This window comes from Calliopsis andreniformis, chromosome 1 (genome assembly GCF_051401765.1).
Source record: "Calliopsis andreniformis isolate RMS-2024a chromosome 1, iyCalAndr_principal, whole genome shotgun sequence".
Taxonomy (NCBI): domain Eukaryota; kingdom Metazoa; phylum Arthropoda; class Insecta; order Hymenoptera; family Andrenidae; genus Calliopsis; species Calliopsis andreniformis.
The window spans coordinates 13,867,224-13,880,105 of record NC_135062.1 but is presented as its reverse complement, the minus strand read 5'-3'; the positions used below and the strand labels follow the sequence as shown (position 1 = coordinate 13,880,105).

At 41.1% G+C, this 12,882-nt stretch overlaps 1 protein-coding gene across 1 annotated transcript in view; it reads left to right on the top strand.

Annotated features, from left to right (window-relative positions):
• Nucleotides 1–11,800, top strand: part of Tok (tolloid-like protein 1 tolkin) — a 58,893-nt gene extending 47,093 nt beyond the window's left edge. The window contains exons 5-15 of the mRNA XM_076377867.1: nt 202–594; nt 1,244–1,422; nt 3,812–4,042; nt 4,435–4,659; nt 5,021–5,488; nt 5,902–6,024; nt 6,347–6,665; nt 7,038–7,329; nt 7,525–7,738; nt 8,199–8,449; nt 11,490–11,800. Of these exons, the coding sequence (XP_076233982.1) occupies nt 202–594; nt 1,244–1,422; nt 3,812–4,042; nt 4,435–4,659; nt 5,021–5,488; nt 5,902–6,024; nt 6,347–6,665; nt 7,038–7,329; nt 7,525–7,738; nt 8,199–8,449; nt 11,490–11,687 (2,893 nt within the window). The 3' untranslated portion in view covers nt 11,688–11,800. The remainder of the gene's footprint in view (nt 1–201; nt 595–1,243; nt 1,423–3,811; nt 4,043–4,434; nt 4,660–5,020; nt 5,489–5,901; nt 6,025–6,346; nt 6,666–7,037; nt 7,330–7,524; nt 7,739–8,198; nt 8,450–11,489) is intronic.
• The last annotated feature ends 1,082 nt before the right edge of the window (nt 11,801–12,882 follow it).

Below are 12,882 nucleotides of genomic sequence, written 5' to 3'. Positions count from 1 at the left end.
TTGTAATGATTCGGTATTGTTTTCCAAGTGATTCTGAGGTCTCTTTTACCTGTTGCAAAAAATGCTTCTGGATACAAATATTCAAACGTTCAAATATTCAAATATTCAAATATTCAAATATGCAAACATTCAAATATTCAAATATTCAAACGTTCAAATATTCAAATTTTTAAATATTTTAAAATCTTTTTTTACTTCCAGAACAACAAGAAGGAGGCACCGACGTCGCAAGGTACCCTTAATCAGACGCGACTTCGACGACACGTCCGACGAGGTGGTATCGCTGCACGATCGACAGCTCCGTTCTATCGAGTTCTACGACATGGAGCACAAGCCCAAGTATCTGGCAAACAAGCGTGGCACAACGAGGCACGGTTATCCAAGCAGGACACGAAGAGCAGCAACAGCCCGCAAAGAGCGTGTTTGGGATCACGGTGTAATACCATACGAAATCGATGGGAATTTTTCTGGCGCTCACAAGGCGTTGTTCAAGCAGGCCATGAGGCACTGGGAGAACTTCACTTGCGTTAAATTCGTCGAGAGGGTCCCCATGGAGCATCCTAATTATATACTTTTCACGGAGAGACCCTGCGGGTGAGTTCGCCAACGCGTGGACGAAATCTTTGCTTTGGAGGTGGTGAGAGTTTAAAAAAGGGTTCAAGGGCGCGTTTAAAGGCCTGGTGTACTGATACAGTGATATTTTTACTTGTACAAGCTCTATCTACTTGTCAGAAACACTCACACTATCGACCAAATACTTAGAATCAGTGTATACATTAAGGAATCTAAAGTTTCTTTGCTAAATATATAATTCAGGTAACAATGAACCATAGTGTGGATTTTCTTCACTCTACTTGGGTTAAAAATACTGTGAATAGTACTGAAAGTAATAATTTTAAGCGAAAAATATTTTCCATGTAGTGTAACTTTTATAGGAATTTGCAAGAGATTCCAAACTTTTGGCCTGTCACGTGTGTACCTCTACAGTGACATAGTCCTGTGACCTATTTGTGAGGTCAAGAGAATTTTAACTATAATTTTTCAAGCTATTTTTACTGGAATATTATTGAATTCTTTTTATAAAAGAATATGTAGACTATGTAGAGCCTGTTAAGTCAGAGATGGCATTCTTGAGATGGTACCTACTCGTTTGTCTTTCACATCATTGGATGAGTAGATGAACCTGTAGCTACCATAAAGTTCTGATTAATATATCTGCTTTATTTTTGAAATAATTTTGCAGGTGTTGCTCCTTTGTCGGCAAAAGAGGAAATGGTCCCCAAGCTATCAGCATTGGGAAGAATTGCGACAAGTTTGGAATTGTTGTCCACGAACTGGGACATGTCGTTGGCTTTTGGCACGAGCACACTAGACCCGACCGCGACCGTCATGTGCAGATTATTCGTGACAATATCATGTCTGGTAAGTACAATATTTGATTTTCTGCAGCTTCTTTATTGAAGATGTAAAATATTTCTTTTGGGAGTATTTTGTTACTTCAAATATTCTGTTGTCAGGGATAAAGTCAGAAAAAGAATGAGGTATTGTTTTATGTACCTAAGAAAATTTAATATTTTTTTAAAATAGGAATTTTTCACTTGCGTTGTATATTTGAAACATATTGTATGGTGAATTTTTTAACAATGCTAATGCGACTGATTCAGAGTATATGAAAAGACTTATGCTCGAATGAGCAAAGTACGTTATAAGAAAAAATTTAATGAGACTCTTGAAGTACACTTGAGTGGCATATAGAGCAATACTCCATAAAATACGAGTCGTTAAGTCCATTTTTATTACTCATTACAGCATAACGTAAACCTGAAATGCGTACCCTTAATATACATACATATGTGCAGGATATATTACTAACAAGAAGCTGCACAATACGTTCTTATGATTCTTATATCTCCACCCTCGCTGCCCTAATACCCTATCATCTTTATTCTCTCCTCTTTCTTCTCCATAATATTCCTACTCCATGGTCCTTGAACTGGGATACTAATAACAATATTTGATAAGCTGAGAATCATAGTGGTGTAAGTTACTCTGCTATTTATTTTACAATTTTATTTTACATTTTGAAATTCTTAAAATTTCGAGAGAAACATAAATATTATTTAATATCCTTCGTACTGTTACTCAACGTAAAATACTTACTTTAAAATTCACCAATATTACCATCACTTATTTATTGTGGTTAAACAAGTGTCTTAATACTTTTGAACAGGCTTCTATATTGCATTATAATTAGTATTAACTTATAACTCAGTTGTCCATGAGACTAACCATTAGTAAATGAAGAATTCTCAGTCATTAGGTTGAAATGAATAAAATTCTGACTGACACCACCATGAATCTTCTCGTTAGCCCTTCAGTTGACAAACGCAAGGAGGCTCATGCCCATCTCCACCTGCTCGTAACTCCCCACTGGCTGAAATCGTTTCCCCGTTTACCTCCATGGCGGGCACGTTTCCGCTCCAGATAAATGGACCAATTTAGGGAAGGCAACCAGTCAAATCTCGCCAATCATTAGCGATGACAACTGCCCAGGCCGCTGTTCTAATATTTACGCGTAGGGTGTACAATCCCTGGACGATCGCGGTTCGCCTAATGGATACTCATAACGGGAACGATAACGAGCTGTTTAATTAATGAGACAGCCTAACCTGGCACCATCTGTTTACGCCCTGAAATTGTATCTTGAACGTGTCCACGCCATAAAACGTCACGAATTCGCGAAATCGTGCATGGACATGTCCCTCTCGTAGCTCCAATGATCCCGATGACCATTCCTGCATACAAGTGTTTGGAGGATCGATGCAGAGGTCGTTGCACTGAATTAGACCAATTTTTCCTTCTCTTCATCTGTTTAATCATTCAAAATCTGACTTTTGCTTCGAGTAGCGAATTATTTCATAAATAATTGATTCTCGTGCTGTTTTACAGAATCGTCCTTGTCTCTTAATTTACAAGGGACCCTAAGGTTACACTTATTTATTAATAGAAAATTTATTTAAGTGTCCTGATATTTGTATTTGCGAGGCAAATCGATAGAAGCTATATTTCCAAAGACCTCACTTTGTGTCTCATTTAAAGACTACAAACCTCGTTTAAAGACTTTGCCTTACGATCGCAGATATTAGAACTGCCAGAGCGAAAACAGGGGATTAAGGACGTTTGGCAGACACTGCGATCAAACAGCGTTTCAACGGCTGTGTCTGGTCAACAACGATCGAATAACACTTGGCGGAACCGCATGGAGAGTAGTCGTTGCAGGGACAATCGAGGACTCGGTTCCTCTGACGCGCGTCCTCTGCACAGGAAACGGTTGACGCTGTCGGTCGCTTTGGCGGGCAGAAGTTGAATGATCGATGCGATCGATCGCCTTTGTTTCTTTGCTTTCGACAGCGGCAGGTTTAATCAGTAGCCAGTTTGGATTATTTGATGGGTGGTCACGGTGGTCGAACGTTAAATGTTTGTGGTCGAGAAGTGGTTAATTTAGGCCGCGGAGTCGATTCAATTTTCGTCCCGCGGCACGTTCGTTTGTTTCTGATTACACGGAATTATAAGTAACGCGCGAATGGGCTACGCGTCGACGTATGAATATTGATATCGATCATCTACTGTTGCCGAGGTTTATGCAAATCCGTCTGCAAATTAACAGGCACCGCGCAAACAGAGTGTGTTCAATATTTATGGATTCGTCGGTTTCACCGTTTCCGAATGATGAAAATCATTGCTGAAATGTTGATGGAATTTCGCTTCTGCGAAAGTCCATTGACGTGTACGTTGGACTGAATCTTTCTAGGCCAGGAATACAACTTCAATAAACTGACGGAAGAGGAGGTGAACTCGCTCGGTTTGCCTTACGATTACGACTCCATTATGCATTACGCGAAGAATACCTTCTCAAGAGGCACTTACTTGGACACGATCCTGCCTATGGAGAGCCATGGGAAGAAACGTCCTGAGATTGGGCAGAGGCTTCGCCTCAGCGAGGGTGACATCGCGCAAACGAATCTTCTTTATAAATGTCATAGTAAGTTTTGGGAATATTCTAATTTTTAAATATTAACACTGGTAAAGTCCTCAGTGAAAGGAGTCTTTTTAGACCCTGATTTTTCTATTATAATAATATTTACGTAAAGATGCTGATTTACTTCTTTAGCAGAAAAGCAGACAATTAGTTGTTTTGTATTTTGAGAAATTGAAGGACTAGGTGTAGAAACCAGAAAAATCTGCTCTATTCTTTTTGCAAAAATGACTTTCTGTGAGGATTTTAATATATTCTAGTATTCAGTAGTTTCTTCTTAATATTGTAAAATTGTAAAAATGGAGTTGATTAGATTTTGCATGAAGCTCTTAAATTTAAGTTGAAATTAACTTCGAGTTTAGATTCGTAAATAATTATTTGTAATGTTATCTTAATAGAGTGTGGTAGAACGTTCCAAGAAAACAGCGGAAGCTTCGGATCTCCGACACATCCGAATAGTTCACCACCGCCAGACGGTGAACGATGTGAATGGAGAATCACAGCCACCCACGGAGAACGAATAGTACTGAATATCACATCCTTGGACATATTTAAGAGCAACTTCTGTCGTAGCGATTATCTGGAGATTCGAGATGGGTATTGGCAGAAGAGTAATGTTCTAGGTAAGGTGAAATATGTCATAATGAAATTGGAAGAGAATCAGAAATACAGGGAATATTAATTTGAGTGAACAAGAAAATAGGCAAAATTCCTTTTCATTTTCTTCAATATTTAGAACAAGATTTCCATAAGGAACCCCAAAAACGTAACTTTAATCAGGCATCTTAGTACACAAACTACAAATAAAAAATTAAAAATGCTCAGAAACTAAATAGACCTCCATACTGTTTAAAGAATCTGTCATCCTCATTAAGGAATGCTACCTCGAAATTTAAAGAACCTCATAAATTCTTCCACGTTCCTCATCAAGCATAATAAAACGCAAGGCCCCTCCAATTGACCGTCACCATAATTGAAACGCAGGTCGATTCTGCGGCAGCGGCAAGATCCACGAGCCCGTCGTTTCCACCGGAAGCCGAATGCTGGTTACGTACGTAACGTCCAGTCGTCAGAGCGGTCATCGTGGTTTCACGGCGACCTACGAGGCCGTTTGCGGCGGCGATGTCGAGCTCGAGGGCACAGGCCATTTGGAGTCGCCCAATTACCCCGAGGAGTACCAATCCAGCAAGGAGTGTATCTGGAAGCTCTCGGTGCCTCAGAACTACCAGGTGGCCCTGAAGTTCCAATCCTTCGAGATCGAGAACCACGACAACTGCGTGTACGACTACGTCGAGGTGCGGGACGGTCATAACCCCGATTCACCGCTGATCGGTGTTTACTGCGGCTACAAAATACCACCAGACATCAAGTCCACTGGGAACAAGCTTTTGGTGAAGTTCGTTAGCGATGGCTCCGTCCAGAAAGCTGGATTTTCTGCTACATTTATGAAGGGTACGGCTTTATTAACGCTTAATACTGTTGCATGCAGTGGCTCGTGAATTTCTGCGCGGAGGGATTACTCAATCCATGGGTTTATGTTCTGAAGATGTTTCATTTGCTGGGGCTTTGGTTGTGAGGCAATATAACGTGGGTCGTGTGTTTCTGTTTTTGAGATTGTGATTTTTGAAGCTTTGTATTTTTGTAAATTATATCTTATAGATCTACATTTTATGCAAGTGTTCAGTGTTTTGAGGAAAGAGTCTTTTTCATAATTTTGAATGTTCTTTTGCCTTACAGTCACATATGTTAGTACTTATTTGGTATTCAATCAGAAGTCAGAATTACAGCGATTTCGTTGTGAAAAAAAATTAATAATTTGAAATGCATGCTTGGAATAAATGGTTTATTTAAAATACACGTTTCAGAATTCGATGAATGCGTTCTAACTGAACATGGATGCGAGCACGATTGCATCAACACTTTGGGAGGATTCGAGTGCTCCTGTAAACTGGGCTACGAATTACATTCTGATGGGAAGCACTGTGAAGGTAAATTATTAGAGACCAGCTTTTCGTTCTTTCCTGTCCTTTTTCCTCCAAAAATGGACTTATTTGATGTCTTTTTGAACAAAATTTCTATTCTGTTTCTGAGACACTAAATATTTATTTCTCAACTACGATACAATACACTGTACAAACTATCGTACCGAATTATAATTTACAGAGCAGATGAAATATTCTCATGAACTCTGAAAACTCAATACTTCCATTTTAAAGTATCATCCTGATTGACAAATATTTTCGTTGAATAAACCTGACGCGATATTTTACTGCAAGTCTACCATCCGAAGTATGCATTTTATTACATCAGACGCTTGCGGGGGAGTGTTCGAGGATAGCAACGGAACCATCACGAGCCCCTCATTTCCTGTAACTTATCCCGGAAATAAGGACTGCGTCTGGGAAATCGTGGCTCCTCCCGAGTATCGTATCACGTTAAATTTCACGCATTTCGATTTGGAAGGGAATAATGCCCGACAGCAGGAATGCGAATACGACTCCGTCGAAGTGAGCAGCAAACTAGGAGATGACATGCTGAGGAAACACGGAATCTACTGTGGCTCGAGGCCACCGCCGTTAATCACGTCCGATGGGAACTCCTTGAGAGTGACTTTTAGGTCTGATAACAGGTAATCTGCTAGGCATAACTAGTTGTTACGTAATGAGCTCTGATTATTACTGTAATTGAAATTCTTTAACGAAAAGTTCGCCACGTTCCAATGAATAAATAAATATTATTATTAAATTATCTAGACTCGTAAATGTATCTCTAATCGTGAAAGTGGTCGAAGTCAAAAGTATACAAAAATTGAATTTGTTATTTATTATTTACTCTGTAATGTAAATCAATGGAACAAAGAATGAGTGGAGAACTTGTGTTTTTGGGTGTATAGAATTTCTCAGAGATTGGAAAAATATTTATTTTGAAACAATAGGAAATAAAAAAGATTCGTTTCTTTTCAGTCCATGACTTAATAGTTCCTGTTCCTTTTTGCTTTCAGTATTCAAAAAACAGGGTTTGCAGCTGTTTTCTTCACGGACATGGACGAATGTGCGAGCAATAATGGTGGCTGTCAACACGAATGCAGGAACACAATAGGCTCTTATCAGTGCTCCTGTCATAACGGATTCACACTTCATGAAAATGGACATGATTGCAAAGAGGGTGGTTGCAAATATGAAATTGCCGCGCCTGTGGGGACTATCACGTCACCAAATTATCCTGATCACTATCCTGGTCTCAAAGACTGCGTCTGGCACTTCGTGACTAAACCTGGGCATCGTATCAAACTGGTGAGTTATTTCAATAATCAATATTTTTATTGACTATACTTAAATGATGTACACCTTGCTTTACAGTAGCTTATGTATTTTTCAGTTTTCATAGAAACTTTATTAGTCGTGTTATATTTTATTTCTTAATTTACTTGCCTTTTCAATTTTCTTTTTATCTACTGTGTAAGCAAAAATATATTGAATGCTTCTCAGGTCTTCAAAGTTTTCGAGATGGAGTCCCATCAAGAATGCGCTTACGATCACATCGCTATTTATGACGGCGATTCTCCAGACAGCCATGTCCTCGGTAAATTTTGCGGCAATAAGGAACCTCATCCCATTCTGGCGACCGGAAATCAAATGTACATGGTGTTCAAGAGCGACTCTTCCGTTCAGAGGAAGGGCTTCCTTGCAACTCATAGCACTGGTAAGGGAATCTCAATAAAATCTTCTGAATATCTCAATACAATAATTATCTCATATCGAGCTGCGCAATTTGGGCAGTTACTTGTTGAGTTTGGGCAAATATCGCGCAATTATTTGTTTAAAAAAGTTTTCAGAATCAGTCTTTCTGTGATATTCCAATAGCAGATTTGAATTTCCATAAAATCTACATATTCCTCGCGATATCCCAATTACTTTCGTGTTTTAATATACATGTATTTCAGTTAACAATCAGGACACGAATTTTCTTGTGCTTCGTATGCCCAGTAACAAAAACAAATTTAGTTATCGGAGTTGCATAATATGCATTGTTGTATGCACTATGATTTATATTTTATGTGTACGATACTTCTAAAGTGTTGTTTCCATGAGATTAATCGTCGAGAATTATGAAAAGTTAGATAATCTAGAGTGCAATTTTGCTTACACAATTTTTTTTGCAGCTTGCGGTGGTCACCTGATTGCAACTGATGAAGTGAAGCACTTGTACTCGCACGCAAAGTACGGCTATCATAATTACGACCACAGAACGGACTGCGATTGGGCAATCGAGGCTCCACCGGGTAAAAACGTGCATTTAACTTTCCTCATGTTCCAACTTGAATCCGAGAGTGAATGCAATTACGATTTCGTCGAGATATACTCTGGCTTGGACACCTCTGGCCCTCTGTATGGACGATATTGCGGACATAGCGTAAGTGTATCCTATAATTAGCTAGTAATAACTTTATTTTCTTAGAATGATCCAGGAATATAATGGAAAGAAAAATTTAAGGATCATTAATTTTGGGCCGAAGAATTGTTCATGTTTGAACTCCTGTAACGTTGCGAAAAAAAATCGCAAGGGGGTGAGCCTGGTCTCATTCTAAAGAGCAATGCCTCTACTTTGACTACCTTGAGTAGAATTTTTTCGAAAAAAATTCTTCACTTCTTGACTCGCCGAGAGGTGAAGGGTGGTTTTCCCTTGAATGTTTCCCAACTTCAGTCGACTGTCAGGAACTTGATAAATTTTTTTTCGGACTTCTTCCAACAGGAAAATGAAGCTGAAACCCTCCCCTTTCGAACGAGACCTTGGCGAGCGTTCTGCGATTTTTTTTCGCCGAGATATGGCGCTCAGAATGAAAAGTGAGCCTCTAGCCTTGGAATCACCCCCTGCTCCAGAACCCGAAAAAGTAGTCAATTTTTGAGCTGCTGTAACTCCGTCAAAAAAAATCGCAGGGAGGTGAGCGTGGTCTCATTCTAAAGGGCAAAGCCTCTACTTTGAGAGTCCTGAGCTGAATTCGTTCGAAAAAATTTGTTGACTTCACGTCCCGCTGACAAAGAGAGGGTGGTTTTTCGCCGAAAGTTTTCAAACTTCAGTCGTCTGTCAGGAACTTGATAAATTTTTTTTCGGACTTCTTCCGAGAGGAAAGTGAAGCTGGAACCTTCCCCTTTCGAACGAGACCTTGACGAGTGTTCTACGATTTTTTTTCGCCGAGATATGGCGCTCAGAATAAAAAGTGAACCTCAAGCCTCGGAATCACACAGTGTTCCACAGCCCAAAAAAGTAGTCAATTTTTGAGTTGCTGTAACTCCGTGAGAAAAAATCGCAGGAAGGTGAGCCTTGTCTCATTCTAAAGGGCGAAGCCTCTACTTTCACGCTCCTGAGTTGAACTTGTTCGAAAAAATTTCTTGACTTCACGTCCCGCTGACAAAGAGAGGGTGGTTTTTCGCCGAAAGTGTTCCAACTTCAGTCATCTGTCAGAAACTTGATAAATTTTTTTCGTGACTTTTTCTTCAGTGAGATTGAAGTCTGAACCCTTCCCGTTCGAACGAGACCTTGGCGAGCAATCTGCGATTTTTTTTCGCCGAGATATCGCACGTAGAACGAAAAGTGAGCCTTCAGCCTCGGAATCGCACAGTGTTCCAGAGTCCGAAAAAGTAGTCAATTTTTGAGTTGCTGTAACTCCGTGAGAAAAAATCGCAGGGAGGTGAGCCTGGTCTCATTCTAAAGGGCGAAGCCTTTAGTTTGACATCCCTGAGCTGAATTTGTTCGAAAAAATTTGTTGACTTCACGTTCCGCTGACAAAGAGAGGGTGGTGTTTCGCCGAAAGTTTTCCAACTTCAGTCGTCTGTCAGGAACTTGATAAATTTTTTTCGTGACTTTTTCTTCAGTGAGATTGAAGTCTGAACCCTTCCCGTTCGAACGAGACCTTGGCGAGCAATCTGCGATTTTTTTTCGCCGAGATATCGCACGTAAAACGAAAAGTGAGCCTTCAGCCTCGGAATCGCACAGTGTTCCAGAGTCCGAAAAAGTAGTCAATTTTTGAGTTGCTGTAACTCCGTGAGAAAAAATCGCAGGGAGGTGAGCCTGGTCTCATTCTAAAGGGCGAAGCCTCTAGTTTGACATCCCTGAGCTGAATTTGTTCGAAAAAATTTGTTGACTTCACGTCCCGCTGACAAAGAGAGGGTGGTTTTTCGCCGAAAGTTTTCCAACTTCAGTCGTCTGTCAGGAACTTGATAAATTTTTTTTCGGACTTCTTCCAACAGGAAAATGAAGCTGGAACCCTTCCCTTTCGAACGAGACCTTGGCGAGCGTTCTGCGATTTTTTTTCGCCGAGATATGGCGCTCAGAATGAAAAGTGAGCCTCTAGCCTTGGAATCACCCCCTGCTCCAGAACCCGAAAAAGTAGTCAATTTTTGAGCTGCTGTAACTCCGTCAAAAAAAATCGCAGGGAGGTGAGCGTGGTCTCATTCTAAAGGGCAAAGCCTCTACTTTGAGAGTCCTGAGCTGAATTCGTTCGAAAAAATTTGTTGACTTCATGTCCCGCTGACAAAGAGAGGGTGGTTTTTCGCCGAAAGTTTTCCAAATTCAGTCGTCTGTCAGGAACTTGATAAATTTTTTTTCGGACTTCTTCCGAGAGGAAAGTGAAGCTGCAACCTTCCTCTTTCGAATGAGACCTTGACGAGTGTTCTACGATTTTTTTTCGCCGAGATATGGCGCTCAGAATAAAAAGTGAGCCTCAAGCCTCGGAATCACACAGTGTTCCACAGCCCAAAAAAGTAGTCAATTTTTGAGTTGCTGTAACTCCGTGAGAAAAAATCGCAGGAACGTGAGCCTGGTCTCATTCTAAAGGGCGAAGCCTCTACTTTCACGCTCCTGAGTTGAACTTGTTCGAAAAAATTTCTTGACTTCACGTCCCGCTGACAAAGAGAGGGTGGTTTTTCGCCGAAAGTGTTCCAACTTCAGTCATCTGTCAGAAACTTGATAAATTTTTTTCGTGACTTTTTCTTCAGTGAGATTGAAGTGTGAACCCTTCCCGTTCGAACGAGACCTTGGCGAGCAATCTGCAATTTTTTTTCGCCGAGATATCGCACGTAGAACGAAAAGTGAGCCTTCAGCCTCGGAATCGCACAGTGTTCCAGAGCCCGAAAAAGTAGTCAATTTTTGAGTTGCTGTAACTCCGTGAGAAAAAATCGCAGGGAGGTGAGCCTGGTCTCATTCTAAAGGGCAAAGCCTCTAGTTTGACATCCCTGAGCTGAATTTGTTCGAAAAAATTTGTTGACTTCATGTCCCGCTGACAAAGAGAGGGTGGTTTTTCCCCGATTATTTTCCCACTTCTGAGGATCCTCAGGCACGTAATACATTTTTCTCGCGTCTTCTTTGAAAGACAAAGCTGGAACCCTCCCCTTTCGAACTCTCATTCTATTCATCCATTTTTTCTCTTCTAACTTTAACCCCAATTCTGTTCCAGAACGCGACCGACTTCATCTCAATAAACGAAGCGCTGCTGGTTCGATTCAGAACCGACGATACAGTATCGAACAAGGGCTTCGTAGCCCTTTTCGTCGCGGTCGATCGACAGGACAGTGGCGAGAGCTACGGGGGGTCCGAGGACGACGATGCCGACGAGGAGCTGCGGATACTCCATCGGTTCACTTTTGCGAAATAACGACCAGACCGAGAACGAATAACTTTCGTTGGAATCGTAGCTCAGAGGCACGTGAATAGTGTCTGATCGGTCGTTGATCTTCTGTACTCGCCAGTACACCCAGACGAAGCGAATCACCTGGATCACACGAACAATTACCTATCCTGGAACATTGATTCACGATTAACTGGAGGAGAACCAATCGACTCACCAAGTTAATACGAGTTTCCCCGAGTTGATGCAACTTTCCTCGACAAGGATAATTCATAAGTGAAGTGTTAGCCAGCGGTTAACTCGCCGATTCACTTGGATTAGCATACACCAGTCTGGAGCTCGGCCTACCAGCGGGCCAATCGTGCCATTATATGTTTAGGTAGAACGTATTGTAACGTCATACTCTTATAAGTTTCGATCCCAGTGAAGGAACACGTTCCATTCAGAAGAGAGGAAGAAGAAGGAGGTCTGTGCCCCAATGCAGAACATCATCGATGTGGAGATACAATAACTGATGGATACGAGTAAGAAGGCGCAGAAGATCGAAGAATTCTACAGCGTTTCCTCCCTATAGACTCACAATTCACATTGGCGCGAGTCTGTAGCGAGGGACACGTGTCTGATCAAGTTCTATATCGGTAGGTCAGTTTAGTTTTATCGAAAACGTGAGTGACAATGTGTAACAAAGCGAGACTCGTTCGTTGTACGTAACGTCAGGATATAGTGAACGTAGGGAGGAGTTTATAACGAGGGAGTTCTGTGTTTAGTCGACGTCGTTCTCTGAAATACTGCCCTGAAGTTGTTCGATCACTGTCTCCTCGACTGTGCATAGCTTTTTCAGATCCCAGCTCTTTCTTCTTCGACGAGAATGCTTCTTGCCATTCGTTGTACTTTTCGAGTGTTCCACTTGATCGTCTGCTGATAAATGGTTCTAACGTTGACAGGATACAGCGGAGGCGTAGCGACGCTTCCTCTTCGTAACGATACTCGATGGATACCTTACGAGCGACAATTTGTGCAAATACTTGGATAATCTAGGTATAAATTTAGAGATAGCGCTGGTCGACCCTAAGCGTCGGCGATAGAAGTTTTAAGGCGGACCTCGAAAGGTAACGTTCCGATCGACCTATCCTACGTGCACGCGTATACTCGAGGTTCTCGTCGAACGTTTATTGTACATAGATAAAATTTTAGAAGTAGACGTCGTGCCGTTTTATATGTA